Below are 16,636 nucleotides of genomic sequence, written 5' to 3'. Positions count from 1 at the left end.
ATGCCACCCTGGGTGGCACTATATCTGGTGCACTGTCCTGGGAGCCCTGGAGGACAGGGCTTGGAGTTGTCTTGGTCACTCCTGTGTCCCCTGCACACAGCCAGGCACAAGAGTAGCAACTCGGTGAAGCGGATGAATGAACCCGCCCACTCTGAGCCTGCCTCTACCCCAGACCAATCACTATCCCATCACCCCACCCAGCGCTACTGCTCCAATTACGAGCTTTGAGCCCACAGACCCCAGATGCAAAAGACAAAGGTGACTGTAAATGTGCTGTTTATTGGGGTGTCGTCATGGGAAGGCAGTGAAGCAGTTTTGCCTCCTGTTCCCCAGCGCTGCCCCGTCTTAACAACTACCTCTCATATAAATAAGTATAAAGATGGTCAGTAGAAAAGGAGCACACGTCAGCCGGAAGACCACGTTAGAGCTTTGGCTAAGGGAGAGCGGGGGCACCTGTCCTCCCCAAGCCCAGCCTTGTAGGCCAGGAACCCAAAGTTAGGAGCAGGAGGAGGACAGAGGGGCACCACCCACACCTCAGAGTGCTGGGGTCTTTGGTTTGGACCAGGCTGCAGGCCCACCTACCCTGCACCACAGGCCCAAGCGGGGCCTCTTCACAGCAGAGGCCAGGGATGGGGGCCCTCCCGAGGAAGGCAGCTGGTTCCCAAGCCTGCTTTTCCCTTTTCCTTCTGAATGCCCTTCCTGCCGCCACAGTCCGCTAGGAGGGAGGAGACAGAAAAGGGTAAAGGGCAGAAGGAGGACGTCCCGAGGCTGAGGCCTGAGAAACAAGGTTGTGCTGGTCACAGTGCAGGCATGGGACACAGCTGTGGTTTCAGTCTGCAGGGGGGTCAGCAGAGTTCTCCCAGGAGCAGGGCAGGAGCCCATGGGGCCAAGCGCGGGTAGGACAGGGTGAACTGGGCCCTGCCCAGCGGTGGCAGCTCTCAAGCCAGTCCCAGGGTGCCACACCCTCAAAGCCTCTGTCAGCACTTGGAGGGACCCCAGATGAAGAGACTGGGCTATAACTCTCCCGGGCGGGCCAACCAAGGGCTGCTACATTTGCTCACAAATGAGGTCTGGTTCTCGGGCCTGCGAGGGGCCAGCTCATAGAGCGAGGGGCTGACGAGGAGGCCGAGGTTACAGTCATCCATGTGGTGAGAGGCCTGAGGTCACGCCCGTGCCCTGCAGTACATGCACTGTGTTCTCTCAGGGCGTGTGGTTTAGTTGTGGCCTCTGCAGCCCCTCAGAAGCCTTCCTGGCTGGTCAGGGGACCCAGTCTGGTTCTGACTCACCGCAGGACCCAGCCAGGGCACGCACCTCTCGGGCTCTTAACAACCTCCCCGCCCCCGTGGGTGCGGTGCCACCTGATCGCCAAGGCCCTTTGCATCTTCTGCACTGGTCCTGCATGGTGTGCAGTGGAACCTTTCCCATCCCATGCATCTCGGGGCCCCTCCGGCCACACGGGCACCATCCAATAAATAAACGTGATGGTGGGCGAGCAGGTCAGCTATAGGCCAGGCCCTGGAGGAGGTGAATCACGTTGTCCAGGCCCCAGAGGTAGCCGTCCTCGCGGTTGCCCTCGGCCCAGGGCAGCCGGTGGCTGAGCGTCTGGTGGTCAGGCAGGGCCACTGTCTTGCCAAAGTCGATCATCCAGACCTTGGCCAGGCCGGTGTAGTCATGCACAAAGAGGAGGGAGCTGCCTACCACCTGCAGAGGGAGAGGCAGGAGGTTAGAGGGAGGGACAGGCACTGGCCAAGGTCTTGGCCCCACAGACTGCTGGGCAGGGTGGCTGACGGCATGAACTTTGGAGCCAGGCTGCCTGGGTTCAAACCCTAGCTCTGCCACTTACGGCTGTGTGGCCTTGGGCAGGGGACTTAACTTCTCCTTATCTCTGTGTCCTCATGTACAAAGTGGGAATAACGGAATAAGAGTACCGTTTACCTCAAAGGTTGCTGTGCATATTATATGTGTGAATTAATCCACAGAAAGCTCTTAGAAGAGTTGCCCGTATAAACAAATGCAAAACAGTGTTAACTGTTATCCTTTTTCAAGCTGGGGTACAAACTCAAATGCCCGCAGGATCCTGAAGCCGTCAGAGGGGCCTGGTGGGGACTGAGGGAGTGGATAATGCCTCCCCGCGGGAAGGGGCAGCAACCACTCAGCCCCAGCGGATTGCTGCTGGTGACGCCAGGCAAGTGGCTTCCTTTGTCCAGCTCAGTTTCCTCATCTGTAGAATGGGGGTGATGGTAACTGCCCCACCTCCTGGGGTCACTGCAGCGTTCCACGTTCCACAGCTCACAAGCTGCCTCGTGGAGCTGGCCACACAGCCCTCCGGAGATACTGGGTTGTTCTTTCTTTTTTAGTTAGAAATACATTCCTTCCCTTCATCTAACGCCAGGTTTGCAAGCCTCTCCCTTTTTCTAGCCGGGTTTCAGACACCAGCGCTCCCAGAGAACCCGGGTGACTGGGCAGGCAAGCAGGCGGCTGTCAGAAGAGGCAGACGCTGCCCAGCTCTGGATGGCTGCTGGCATGTGGCGAGCGGCCCAGGGTTACCGTGTCTCTCGTGGTGCCAAGAGAAACTGGAAGTCCCGATTTTGGTGTGAACTCTACATCTTTATCATGTTTTCAATGTTGGCAACTAATTTTTTTAAATGTTTAGTCACCGGGCAGGTGAAACCAAACCTGAGGACATAAGAGGTGGGGCCCAGGCCTCCTCTTTGTGACTTGCGTGTAAAGCTCAAAGGCAGTAACAAGGGTGATGAGGGTGACGTTTGGTGATAACAAACGTGACCATAAAAGCTGGCACATACTGCAGGGTTCTTATGGGCTGGGCTTTAACTATATTAACCCACTTAACCTTCGTTACACCCATGCGGCAGGTGCTACCGTTACCCTGTCCTACAGGTCAGGAGACAGGCCTGCGGAGCTGCTGCCCAGGCTCAGGTGGCTGGGATTCGAACACAGGCTGGCCTGACGCCCAGATCGGTGCTCTTTCAGAAGTCAGTGATATCAGGAAAAAGAGGAGAGAGGGGCTTGAGCGGGGAGGCGGAAGAACTTGGAGATAGACACAGTGACGTCACCACAGACTCTCTGAGACAGCCTCAGAGAGATGAATGTTTCCAAAGAGACACAGGCTGCGGAACGGAGAGAGAGGAAAGGGGAGTGGGGACAGCCACCAGAGGAGGAAGGCAGGTAACAAGAACTGTAAATCATCACGGGTCTAAAATAACCACAAGAGCCAGGAGTCGAGAGCCCCTCTGTGCTCCTCACGGCACTCTGCATTTGCTCATCTCCCACCTCAGCAGCTCTGTAAGGAAGGTACTATTGTTCCTCCCCACGGCAGGAGGAAACTGAGGCCTGAGAGGGTAGGTCATATGCCCAGGGTCACGCGGCAGAGCCAGCCTCATCCCAAGGCCACCTGGCTGGGGTCCATGCTCCTAACTGTCCCACGTCCCTGCAATCCCTCGTGCTGCCTACCCTAAAGAAGCAAACCCCAGAACTCGGGGCTTCCTTTTATAGCTTTGGCCTGTGACCCTGTTGGTGGTTTCTGCTGAGCACCACCCGGACCCCGACACTCCCCCTCACACAGGGCCCTCTGTTCCCATGGTGGCCGGGGCTCGCACCTCGTGGGTCTTGAAGAAGGGGGAGTTCTCCAGAGCTTCACGGAGTTCCTCTAGGCGTGCCACGTACTTTTTCTGTGCATGAGACGGAGGATTTCTTGGTTAGCTTATGGACTTTGTGGGTCCTTACCCACCTTGACATCTGACCTCATCCCATACCCCCAAAGGAGTAGGCATACCCCAGCCAGAATGGGGTAAAGGGGGCCATGGGGAAATGGGAGGTGGGGGGGGCAGGGGTTGGATGCATCAGGGTGGCACAGACAAGACTGTGGTTGGGGACTTCCCTGGTGGCGCAGTGGTTAAGAATCCGCCTGCCAATGCAGGGGACACGGGTTCGAGCCCTGGTCCAGGAAGATCCCACATGCCACGGAGCAACTAAGCCCGTGCACCACAACTACTGAGCCTGTGCTCTAGAGCCTGTGAGCCACAACTACTGAGCCCGTGTGCCACAACTACTGAAGCCCACGTTCCTAGAGCCTGTGCTCCACCACAAGTGAAGCCACCGCAATGAGAAGCCCGCACACCACAACGAAGAGTAGCCCCTGCTCGCTGCAACTAGAGAAAGCCCATGTGCAGCAATGGAGAGCCAATGCGTCCAAAAATAAATAAATGAACACAATAAATAAAAATTTAAAAAAAAAAAGAGTGTGGTTGGTAGATTACATGAATACCCACAATTCCTAGCAGCTCCTCTCACCAAGAGGTGGAGTCTTTCCCTTGTAATCTAGTCTTGGTCTTATGACTTGCTTTGGCCAATAGAACATGGCGAGAATGATGGTGGCCATTCTGAGCCTAGCCACCGATAGGCTTTGCTTTTTCACTTGTTTTCTTGGCCCGCTGCTTCCACCGTGAGAACAAGCCCAGGCTAGTCTGCTGGATTGAGCCAGGAGCCGAGACAGTAAGGCAGCCACCAGACATGAGAGCAGGGCCCTCCCACCAGCTGGCCTGACGGTGAGCAATGCCAGCCAGTGTCAGCCAACCTCGGCCCAAGGCAAGAGACTGTTGACGTGGGAGGAACAATGATGGTGGTGGTCCTAAGCTGCTAAATTTGGGGGCATAGGTGTCCCGCTCACCAGGATTCCGCGGTTCCCATCCACAAAGTCCTCCAACATCTTTGTCACCTCCTCCAGTTTCCGCATCTTCTTGAAGTTAGTGTTGCAGGTCCCATCGGCTTTCTAAAGGATGAGGGGTGTCATACCTTTTCCTTCCCACGCCCAACACCAAGCAGCCTCAGGCACTTCCAGGGGCCACCTACCCACCTCCAGGCTCACTTGCTGTTCAGGGGAAGCTAGCCCACCCGCCTAGCCCCAAGTCATACTCCTGAGCAACCAGTCCTTCAAGTCTAACCTTGAACCCCCTGGTTGAGCCAATCTAGCCAGGTGGGCTTTGGAGCCGGGTGGATCTGGCTTTGAATCATGGCTCTGCTAATTCCTAGCTAGGTGGCGTTAAGCAAGTCACTTCACCTGCCTCAGCCTGGAGTTCCTCATCTGGAAAATGAGAATTGTGTTAGTCTCTACCTCCTAAAGCTGGTATAAGGAGGAGGAGAGATTGGGTGTGCAGGATACACTGCACAGTGCCTGGCACATAGTAAGTAAGCACTCAGTAGAAGAGACTAATGTTATTTTTTGTCTGCGAGGGGCACAGAGAGCCCCCGAGTCATTCTGCCATGCTGTGCCGGGTGCCCTGTGGGCAATGGTAACATGGAGGTAACAGCATAGATGAGGGATGCAAATACTGAATAAGATCATCACAAAGGGAGATAAGAATAATGGAGTATAGGGAGTTATAAGGAGGTAAAGACCCTGAACTAGTCGGATGGAACTCAAGGAGGGCTTCCCAGAGGAAGTGAAATTTGGAAGGAGTCAGGAAAATGACTGGGAGTCAGTCAACCAGGGGAACAGGGGAAAAGTACTCCTGGCACAGGAAACAGCACGTGCAGAGGGCCTGTGGCAGGAGAGAACAGGACCCTTTCAAAGAAATGAAAGTGCTTCACTGTGCCATCTATAGGGGACTGTGGCACATCCACAAAGAGCTATTATAGAAGGAATAGGAAGGAAGGGAGGGAGGGAGGGAGGAAGAGGATCTCCTATCTCTCTACGAAATGATATGGGAAACTCTCCAGGACTACGCCACCTTTTGTAAAAACGAAAAAGGGAGGAGGGACTTCCCCCGTGGTCCAGTGGCTAAGACTCCACACTCCCAATGCAGGGGGCCCGGATTCAATCCCTGGTCAGGGAACTAGATCCCACATGCCACAACTAGGAGTTCACATGCCGCAACTAAAAAGATCCTGCATACTGCAACTAAGACCCAGCGCAGCCAAATAAATAAATTTAAAAATGGGAGGAAAAGGTAGTATATACAACTGCATTTGTTTGTATATACAGGAAGAAATATAAGAAACTGATAAAGTGGTTCCCCACGAGGAGGGGGTGGTAGAGGGACAGAATGGGAAGGACGGCAACAGGGTTGGGAGAGAGATTTCTCCTATATACCCTTTTATAATATTATTTTGACTTTCGAGCTGTGTGAATAGCTATTCAAACGATTAGATTTAATTTACAAAAAAAAGAAAGAAAAGGGCTACCCTAGTGGCACAGTGGTTGAGAATCCGCCTGCCAATGCAGGGTACATGGGTTCGAGCCCTGGTCCAGGAAGATCCCACATGCCGCAGAGCAACTAAGCCCGTGCGCCACAACTACTGAGCCTGTGCTCTAGAGCCCATGCTCCGCAACAAGAGAAACCACCGTAATGAGAATCCCGCATACCGCAACGAAAAGTAGCCCCCGCTCTCCGCAACTAGAGAAAGCCCGCGCACAGCAACGAAGACCCAATACAGCCAAAAATAAATAAATAAAATAAACAACTTTTGAAGAAAGAAATAAAGAAGAAAAGAGAACATTTTTCTCCATAAGGAGGAAAAAGCCCCTCCAGCTGCCGTGTTGGATGATGGATCAGAGGAGGTGAGACCAGCATCTGGGAGGCCAGGGAAGCTGAGTCAGGAGAAGATGCGGCTGGACTAGGACAGGGTCTTGGTCTTGGGGAGGGGAAAGAAGATGGAATCAAGAGACCTTCAGACAGATGGGTAAACAAAACTTGGTCTGTGATAGACACAGGGGTAAGAGGGAAGCAGGAACCCTCCTAGCGCATCTTTCCATCCTCTGCAGTCTCCTGCTCTCTCTCCAGATCTTGCTTCTTTCCTGCTTTCTCTGACACCCTGGTTCCTTGGGAAGCCCTGCCTCAGATCTAGCTCTTAGCCCTCTACAAACAGGCTAGCAGCTCCTGGCCCTCACCTTGATGCCCTCGATCCGGAAACCCAGGGTGGAGGTCGAGCTCACGGTCTCCCTCCACTGCATGTAGCGGGGCTTGGTGACTGCACCCTGGGCATGTTCCTCGGGCGTTGGGGCCCCAGGGTCCACAGCCACCATCTTCTCATACATGTCCTTCCGGGGCCGGGGCCGTTCTCGCGCCTTCACCAGCTCCTCCTCCAGGTAGGTCCTGGGACACAGAGGATATAACAAGGGAAATTACGAAGAACAAAGCTGGAGGACTTACACTCTCTGATATCAAGGCATGTTACAAAACTACAGTGTGGTACAAGAATAGACAAATAGATCAATGGACCAGAACAGAGTCCACAAACAGACACACACGTACGTTCACCCAATTTATGAAAAAGAAGGCACCACAATTCAGTGGGGAAAGGGCAGTCTTTTCAATAAATGGTGCTAGGTCAATAGGATATCCATACAGCGGTGGGGAGAGGGGAATGAACCTTGATCCCTGCCTCAGACCATATACAAAAATTAAATCTAGGTGGATTGCAGATCTAAATGCGATAATTAAAACAAAGCTTGTAGAAGAAAACATAGGAGAAGATCTTTGTGACCTTACAGTAAGCAGATTTCTTAAACACAAAGCTACTAACCATAATGAAAAAAATTGACAACCTGTACTAAATTAAAAGCCCTTCTCGGGACTTCCTTGGTGGCGCAGTGGTTAAGAATCTGCCTGCCAATACAGGGGACACGGGTTCAATCCCTGGTCCAGGAGGATCCCACATGCCGTGGAGCAACTAATCCTGTGTACCACAACTACTGAGCCTGAGCTCTAGAGCCTGTGAGCCACAACTACTGAAGCCCGCATACCTAGAGCCCGTGCTCCGCAGCAAAAGAAGCCACCGCAATGAGAGGCCCGTGCACTGCAACCGCAACAAAGAGTAGCCCCAGCTCGCTGCAACTAGAGAAAGCCCACGTGCAGCAACAAAGACCCAACGCAGCCAAAACTAACTAACTAAATAATTAATTTAAAAAAAAACTTCTGTTTATCAAAAGACGTTAAGAGAGTGAAATGGGAGAGTTGGAGTGTGTGTGTGTGTGTGTGTGTGTGTGTGTGTGTGTGTGTGTGTGTGTGTGTATCTCCAGCAAAGGACTTGTATCCAGAATATATAAAGAATTATACATCTTTATAATAAAAAGAAAAAGAGAGACCAGTAGAAAAATGGGCACTTTTCAAAGAGGATATCCAAATGGCCAATCAATGCTCAAGTTGTTTGGTCATCAGAGAAATCGAAATTAAAATCATAACTATTCACCAGAATAGTTAAAAGTAATAAAACAGGTAATACAAAGTGTTGATGAGAAGATAGAACAGAACTCTCATACACGGATGGCAGGAAAGGATGCTGAAGACTGGCTTGGCGCTATCTTCAAAAATGTCCCCCTGACCCTTCACCTCTGCCCCATGGCTGCCCCTGAACCTACCTGCTGCCCATCTTGCAGTCCATGATGGAGGGGTTCTCAAAGTCTGCCAGGAGATCTTCCATCTGGTTGAAGGCCTGGCCATCCTGCTGCACCATGCCATAGTAGGCTGGCACGAAAGGTCGCAGTGGGTCGCGCATCAGCTGCTCCAGGCTGCGCTGCTCATACTGACAGAAACGCTTTAGAATCCAACCATCCTCTCCTGCCTGGAAGTTCCCTATGAGCAGCAGTCAATGAGAGGGTCAAAAACTGAATGAGCAAGGGCTTCCCTGGTGGCGCAGTGGTTGAGAGTCCGCCTGCCGATGCAGGGAACGCGGGTTCGTGCCCCGGTCCGGGAGGATCCCATGTGCCACCGAGCAGCTGGGCCCGTGAGCCATGGACACTGGGCCTGCACGTTCGGAGCCTGTGCTCCACAACGGGAGAGGCCACAACAGTGAGAGGCCCGCGTACCGCAAAAAAAAATAAAAAAAAAACTGAATGAGCAAGAGAATTCCCCCACCTCCTGTAGGTATCAGGTCCTGGCCACCATCATCTTGCCTGACCCTTCCGCAATACCTTCTCTCCCTACCAGCAATTCTCAAAATCTTGGCCAGAGGTGGTGAAGGAAGGACCTAGTTCTGCATTTTGTTTAAACAGAGGCCTGTTCACAGCACACTGTGTCCTCATTTGTTTTGTAATTTTGGATTATGAGCTCTCGATCAGCAATGGGAATTTTTGTGAGATCTGAGTCAACAGCATGACTCTCCCAAGCAGATTTGCATTTGCTTCTGCCTGGGTCCCAGAGTGCTAACAATCAGGGCCTTGTTAATTTACAAATCTGGCATTTTGTGGGCCATGCAGATAGAGTAGATCAGAATTACAAATTCTTATTGAGGCAGATAGTATTTTCAGATTATATTTTCCAAAGATGGCTGCAACAGTAGCTCATGTCCCACATGCTCTTCTAGAATTTTGTCACTCCCATCAAGAAGTGGAATCTAATTCTTTTCCTCTTGAATCTGAGAGGGCTTATGGCAGAAGCAACACTGTGACTTCAGATCTAAGTCATAAAAGGAGATGCAGCTTCCACTTTGTTGGCAGAGACACTTGCCTTTCAAGTCCTGAGCTACCATGTAAGAAATCTGATTATTCTGAGGCTACCATACTGTAAGGAAGCCCAAGCAGCTACACATAGAAGTCACATATAGGCTTTCCAGCCGGCAGCCCCAACTGAGAACCAGCCAACAACCAGCATCAACTGCCAGGTGTGTGAATGAATGAACCTCCAAAGGTCTCCAGCTTGCAGCCTTCCAGTTGTTCTAGCTGAATTCCCAGATATCACGGCGCAGCAACAAGCCAGCCCTGCCATGCTCTGTCTGAATTCCTGACCCAAAACTTATGAGTGTAATCAAATGGCTGTTTTATTCCACTAAGTTGTTTGTTTGTTTTTTTAAACCACCACTAAGTTTTGAGTTTTTCATTTTTGGTATTTTTGAAACTCAGCGATAGTAACTAGGATACATACAGATGGCAGGCCTGTGTTTACAGTTTTAGGGGGGCCTTGCCTTTCTCTGACTCAGTTCTAAGGATGAACAGGCAGATAAGTTCCCTTCCTGCCTCCCTTTGCTGGTGGATACAGTTGGTCTAGTCCAGCCCACAGTCTGTTTTTGTAAAAAAAAGCTTACTGGAACACAGACACACTCACAAATTTATATATTAACTATGGCGGCTTTTGTGCTGCGACAACGGAGCTGAGTAGCTTATAGCTATTATCTAGCCCTTTACCAAAAATGCTAGATTCTAGGCCTTGTGCTATTATGTGCTAACGAGATTGTGCTATAGGTCCTGGGGAAACATTGTAGCTGTTGTTTATTGGCGGCCTACTCTGCTCTGGCCACAGGGTGAGGACAGGGACTGGTAATTGCCATTTATGAGGGGTCTGTCTCTCAATCTCAATATACATTGCGGTACGTGGGCCTCACTGTTGTGGCCTTTCCCGTTGCGGAGCACAGGCTCCGGACGCGCAGGCTCAGCGGCCATGGCTCACGGGCCCAGCCGCTCCGCGGCATGTGGGATCTTCCCGGACCGGGGCACAAACCCGTGTCCCCTGCTTCGCCAGGCGGACTCGCAACCACTGCACCACCAGGGAAGCCCTCAATATACATTTTGATTTTAACCCTTTAGTTTACCCTGCAAGGGAGGGACAATTATCTCACACTAGAGATGAGGACACTGAGCCCCAGGGAGGGAGAGTAACTTGCCCAGGGTCATCCACAAATAGAGAGCGGAACTCGGATTTGAGCCCAGGCCCATCTGTCCCCATGGTCAAAGATTTGCCCCCTGCCACCGGGATAACAGGAAACAGCCCTCCATCCTGATGTATGAATGGCCCAGCCCGGGCCTAAGCACTTTCCATAAAAGCCCCATGAGCTGGAGACTGTCACCAAGCCCATTTTACAGATGCGGGAACTAAAGTACAAACAGCAGTTCCTTCCCCGCCCAGGCGTCTCTGCCCAGCCCTGCCTGTCCCCCACCCGCCCTTCTCCCCCCGCGCTCACCAGTGTGTCCAGACAGCTGGACCCAAGGGTAGTGTTTTCGGAAGGAGACCATGAAGGGCGAATACTTCAGCACTGTCTTCAGCTTCTTCCACGGTTTGTTCTGTGTGGGGCAGAAAGGGTGGGGTCAGGGCTAAGGCCGGGGATGGAGGGGGATGGCGCTGCTGCCATGAGAGGGAACCAAGGTGGACCGGGGGTCCTTAGGGGGGCTTCCTGGGATCCCTGGGCCCAAGCTGGTTGCGGTGAGCAAAGCTCACTGACTTGTGCAATCACAAACTCCCCAGGGGCCTCAGCAAAGGCAGAGAAGAGTCTCTGTCCATTTGTCTCGGTGTCATCACTTTGTATCTGTGTCTCTCTGTCCTTCTCGAAGGAGCAGAGATAGGCTAGGTTGTGTTGCAGTCACCAGTAACTCCCAAATCGTCCCTCGACATATATACATCAAAAAGGTGGTTCCAGGGAAAATGATAAAGGCAGGAATTGATGAATAGAGGCCGAACCACAAAGAGAGACAGAAACAGAGACAGATGACAAAGTGATGACAAAGACAGACAGGGACAAAGATGGAGACTGCAGCAGTCATGACAGCTGCTTACCAAATAGCTCCAGCCTGTCCCCCTACCAGGGATATGCCCGCCCTCTTGAACTCAGCTTTGGCCAATGACATGTGAGCAGAAGTGTCACTTTTGGGTGGAAGCCTTAAAGCCAACGAGTGACTCTCCATGTTCTTTTCCCTAGTGTAGAAAGGGGTGGGGGACTGTAGGAAGAGAAACAGAGGCTGAGAGAAAACAGCATGGAGCAGGGCCGCCTCAGCCACCACTGACCCACAGTCAGTGTGCAGTAGGAACGAAAATAATCCTTTGTTGGGAATTTCCTGGTGGTCCAGTGGTTAGGATTCCGTGCTTTCACTGCCAAGTGCCTCGGTTCAATCCCTGGTTGGGGAACTAAGAACCTGCAAGCCTCGGGGACAAAAAAAAAAAGAAATCCTTTGTTGTTCCAAGTCACTGAGTTTGGGGTCTGTTTGTCACTATAGCAAACCCTGACCTCTTCCAACTGACACAGAGATAGGCACAGAGTTACTAGAAGAGAAAGAAATATAGAAAGACAAAATGGGAGACACAAAGTAATGACAGAGAAAGAAAAAGAAACATAGATGCAGAGAAAAACAGAGAGAGAGCAACAAAAAACCAGAGAAGCAAACAGAAAACAAGGATTTAGTTGTATCATGTGGACTCAAGCAAGAGCTTCTTGAGACCTGGTTACTGCCTGATTCATTGCATTTGCATATGCACGCACACGCACGTGTGCACACGCGCACACACACGAGTATCTTCTCTGCTCCAAGCACACAGCAGGCCCTTAGCAAGGATTGGGAGAATGAGTCCTCTCCAGAGAAAAAAGCTATGTGGCTCATCTCCCCCCACCCCGGGGTCAAGGCCATGTTCTCTCCTATCCACCAGAGCCCAGCTACCTAGCAGACATCTAATGGATGGTGGGAAGGTCAAACACAGGCAGGGGTTGGACTGAAGGATTCAGGAAGGGCTATTCCCTCCCCTCTCCAGCTGCCAGCCGTGAAGAGGAGGTGATGAATAAAGGTTCCTGTTTACTAAGCACCTGGAACATTCCAGGCACAATGACAGAGGCTCAGTGTGCCATAACCTACTTAATCCTAAAAACACAACCCCAGGAAGACTGCTGACTGTGTTACAGAGGCGGAAACAGAGACTCAGACGGGTGAAGTCACCTGCCTAAATCACACAGCATAGTGCTGGGGTTCTCCCTCTGGTCTGACTCCACTGCCCTGGCCTTATCCATTACAGCCCTGCTAGATTACAAGTCTTGAGGGCAGGGACTGGGGTTGTCATGGTTACAACTGTGTCCCCAGCCATGGCCTGACACACAATAGGTGCTCCAAAAATGTAGCTTGGGTTGAAGGAGGTTGATTAAATGTCTTTTTTTTTTTTTTTTAATCATAAGCAGGTTCAGTATCTTCTCTCTCTTTTTTCTTAGATCTGATGGTTAATCTGGGCTTTCTCAGATGGCTTCATCATGGCCTCAGCTCACATCTCCTCCTCCTCCTCCAGGAAGCCCGCTCTGATACCCCAGGTCTGGCCAGTCACCTTCTCTAGATTCCCACAACCCTCTGGGCTTCCCCCATCCCAGCCCTGAGCACTCTGAGCTGTCACTGCCTGGTGATGGGTCTGTCTCCTCCACCGGCCTGGGAGCTCCATGCGGGCAGTGTCTGGGTCACTACTGTGTTCCCAGCAAAGCCAACACGGGGCCAAACACAAATTAGGGACCCTGGGACTGTCTGTTGTCTGATTAGGAGGACAGGATGGATGTGAGAAGGAAGGAAGGTGGGGGAGGGGGGAGAAAGTAGCTGGGCCTTTAAGGTCAGATGGGATTTCAAAATGAAGCAAGAAGGAAGCGAGGGGTATTCTGGGTGGTGGGAACAGCTTGAGCAATGAGCGGAGGCAGGATGGCTGCAACATGTTCAGGGAACAGTGTGTACTTCGGCTCCCTTGCAGCAGCAGAAGGGATCAGGATGGGAAAAGGGAAGCTGAACGTAGAAAGGAGCCTGGAGACAGGAAGCTGTGAACACAGGACTGAACTCCTGATCGCTATCAGGCAGGCCCTGGGGAGCCATGGAAGACTCTGGAGCCGGGAACGTTGAAAAGTTAGTCAGAGCTGGGTTTTGGAGGCAGATTCTAGGGGATGAGGAAACACTGGAGACAGGGAGGCCTGGGAGGAAGGCAAGTTAGGGACAGATCCACAAAGTGCAGGGGTGGAAATGACTGGGTTTTCAACTAAGCCAGCACTGAGTTAGAATCCAAGCTCCGACCAGACGTGGCCAACTCCAAGCAAGTGACCTCACTTCTCTAGGCCTTAGTTTCCCCTCTGTAAAATGCAGATAATAATAATCCCAATCTTATAGTGCTTTTATAAGGATTCAAAGAGTTAACACACATACAGCACTTGGAAAAGTGCCTGGTATTCAGTAAGGGTTTGAATCTCAGCTCTGTGCCTTCCAAGGTCTGTGACCTTGGATGAGTCTCTGTGCCTCAGTTTCTTCATCTATAAAATGGGGATCATAGTATCTACCTCATAGGGCTGCTGTGAAGATTAAGATGAGTTAATATTAGCAAAGAGCTTAGCACAGGGAATTCCCTGGAGGTCCAGTGGTGAGGACTCTGTGCTCCCAATGCAGGGGGCGTGGGTTCGATTCCTGGTCGGGGAGCTAAGATCCTGCATGCCTTGGAGTGTGGCCGAAAAAAATAAAATAAAAAAGAAAGCTTAGCACAGGGCTGGGCATGAGCGAGTGATAGCTGCTATTTTTGTTTCTTCATTCACTCCAGCTCAGCTGCTCTGAGATGCCAAGGAGATGAGGGAGTAGGCAGAGGGAACAGCAATGGCAGAGAGCCCCAGAGGGTCAGCGCCTTGGCTCCGGCACAGGCAGGCTGGGGCAGGTCTACCTCTTATATCTGTGGCCACATGTGTGAGCACGTTCCTAAAGGGAAGCATGCGCGGTGAGGGGGACTCAGGGCAGATTCCAGCCAGGGGCCCCAGGACAATGGGAGGACCCAGCAGGCAGACCCACCAGAGGCTCTCACACCTGCCTATGCGCTGACCCTCCCTCCCTGAACCTGCCCTGACGGCCTTCCTGATTCCCCAGAGAACCGCACCCAAGCTGTGGATGAGGGTGGAGGATGTAAACAAGAGTGTGCAGGAGCACCCTGGGGAGCTGGGGGGCAACGCAATGGGGAAATGGGAGAGTCCCTGGCCAGGCTGGGGGTCCCTTAGCATTTTGGCTTCACACAGCTCTTTGAGAATCTGATAAAAGCTGGGAGCTCACTCCCTACAAAAGTGAATGAGCTAAGGGGTGGTGAAGGCTGATGACCCTTTAAGGCAGCTACAGGCCCCAGACTTAGAAAAGTCGGTAGAAAGTGCACCCTTCCTGTCTGCCTGAACTAGTGTTCTTTAGAGTTTGGGGTCACAGACTGTGATCCAACAGAAGTCACAGACCCTTGCTGCAAAAACATGTGTATACACACACAGTTTCACACAATTTCAGGGATTCCTGGGTACCATGAAGTTGGCCAGCAGCCATCCATTTTAGACCCCAGGACTGGAGGCAGTGGGTGAGGGGAAATGAAGAGAATTAGCAAGAGGCTGCCTGGAGGGGGTTAGTAACCCTGCTGTCGGATGGAAGAGGTGCCTGGAGATGAAATTGCTGGTGGAGTTCTAAAGAACTTCTCAAAGGAAAGGCGGGGGCGAGGCGGGGGATACGGGATCTGTGGGGATGTGGCTCAAGGGCAGGATGGGTCCCACTCACCCCAGACCTGTCCTCGGGGTCGCTGGAACCTCCACCCCCGGCCACCACGTCATCCTCAGACTCGTCGAAAGAGGAGGCAGAGGAGAAGCCTCCACTGCCCCCTTCAATCTGGGAGGGGGGTCCCACTGGCTGAGCCTCAGGCTCGGGGGTTTCAGGAGTGATGATGAGGCGGGGCACAGGGGTCAGGGGGCAACACTCCTGGTGAGAGTACAGGTGAGTCACCAACTCCCCGTGTTCTGGTTCCTCTAACGAGCCATCTTGGTTGGGCTCCCCCAAAAGGCAGTCTGTCCCAGGCTCTGTCTGGGGTCCATGAGTATCTTGTGTCTGGGGTCCATCAGTGCCAGGCTGTGGCCAGAAGCCATCAGTATCTTGTTGTGCTGGGAAACCATCGATGTCAAGCTGTTTCCAGGTTGTTTCCGTATCCTGTTGTATCTGGGAGCCATCAATGTGCTGCTCTATCCAGGGGTCTTTGGTATCCGGTTGTGTCCTGGAGCCATCAGTGTACAATTCTTTCCGAGAGCCATCAGCATTTGGCTCTGTTGAGAGAGAGGCCCCTTCTGGCTGAGTCCGGATGCTGGACCTGTTCTGGTGGGTCCAGAGGTTATCAGCCCTGGGCTTGGCCCTCTCTGGCTGGGTCTGTGACCCATGTATTTCTAGCTCTGCCCAGGGCCCATCAACCCCTTGCTGTGCCCAGAGGTTAGCCCTCTCTGGCTGACACTGGAGGTCAGACCTGTGTGGATCAGTCCAAAAGCCATCTGTCCTAGTCTCCGTCCAGTCACCGGCTGTCTCCAGTTCTGACCAGTGGCTGCTCCTTTCTGGATGTGTCCGGAGGATGGACCTGCCTGGCTCCGTCTTTTGGCTGGGCCGCTCCGTCCCCGCCCCGGAGCCAGCTGCTTCAGGCTCAGCCTGTCCGTCGGTCCCCGACTCAGGCCCGAGGCCGGCCCTCTCGGGCTCGGTGTGGAGGTTGGACTCCTCGGTCCGGGCCCGGGGCCCGCCCCTCTCCGGCCGCCCCGCCGGGCCCCCTGCGCCGGGCCCAGGTCGTTGCTGCCCCGGCTGCCGCCGCCGCCCCCCTCGCGTCGCCGCCAGTCCCATGCGGGCTGTCCCCGGCAGCGCCCCAGCCTCCGCCTCGCTCAGGTTTCCCCGGCACGGGCAGCGCCTCATGCCCGCTCCCTAGGTTCGGGATTCGACCGGGCCCAGCCCCTCCTGCCCCTTTAAATCCCGCGAGGGGTGTGGCTGGGGAGCCCCGACTCGCGGGTTCCGGCCCGCGGAGCTCCAGCCAGCCCAGCCAAGCAGGGGTTAACCGATACTTTCCCCCACCCCCACCCCCGCCCACAACTCCCGGGGAAGGCCCCGAAGCCCCGCCTCGCCGGACGTGACGTAAAGGGGTATGGGCCTTGT

At 53.1% G+C, this 16,636-nt stretch overlaps 2 protein-coding genes across 2 annotated transcripts in view; one reads left to right on the top strand and one right to left on the bottom strand.

Annotated features, from left to right (window-relative positions):
• The window catches only part of LOC307179490 (cytochrome P450 2A13-like), a 79,625-nt gene extending 73,221 nt beyond the window's left edge, over positions 1 to 6,404 (top strand). Inside the window, exon 4 of the mRNA XM_079908709.1 lies at positions 6,242 to 6,404. The gene's annotated coding sequence lies outside the window, so the exon portion shown is untranslated. The remainder of the gene's footprint in view (positions 1 to 6,241) is intronic.
• On the bottom strand, positions 285 to 16,460 carry ITPKC (inositol-trisphosphate 3-kinase C). Its single transcript, XM_079908668.1, has 7 exons — positions 15,239 to 16,460; positions 10,912 to 11,011; positions 8,378 to 8,591; positions 6,908 to 7,112; positions 4,688 to 4,789; positions 3,618 to 3,689; positions 285 to 1,701 (listed from the first exon to the last, which is right to left on the bottom strand). The coding sequence occupies exons 1-7, from the start codon at positions 16,397 to 16,399 to the stop codon at positions 1,498 to 1,500; spliced, it is 2,058 nt and encodes a 685-aa protein (XP_079764794.1). The 5' UTR covers positions 16,400 to 16,460; the 3' UTR covers positions 285 to 1,497.
• Between the last annotated feature and the right edge of the window lie 176 nt (positions 16,461 to 16,636).

The sequence above is a fragment of the Stenella coeruleoalba genome (genome assembly GCF_951394435.1).
Source record: "Stenella coeruleoalba genome assembly, chromosome: 20".
Classification (NCBI taxonomy): Eukaryota; Metazoa; Chordata; class Mammalia; order Artiodactyla; family Delphinidae; genus Stenella; species Stenella coeruleoalba.
This window is presented reverse-complemented; position numbering and strand designations above follow the sequence as displayed.

Bases quoted from the DNA above. Each gene is read 5' to 3' on its own strand.
- ITPKC (XM_079908668.1), bottom strand. From the start codon at position 16,399: ATGAGGCGCTGCCCGTGCCGGGGAAACCTGAGCGAGGCGGAGGCTGGG. The intron at 8,592-10,911 runs GTGAGCGCGGGG...TGCTGCTCATAG, and splicing joins CCAGCTGTCTGGACACACTG to GGAACTTCCAGGCAGGAGAG. The intron at 3,690-4,687 runs GTGAGCGGGACA...TCTCATGCACAG, and splicing joins ATGGGAACCGCGGAATCCTG to AAAAAGTACGTGGCACGCCT.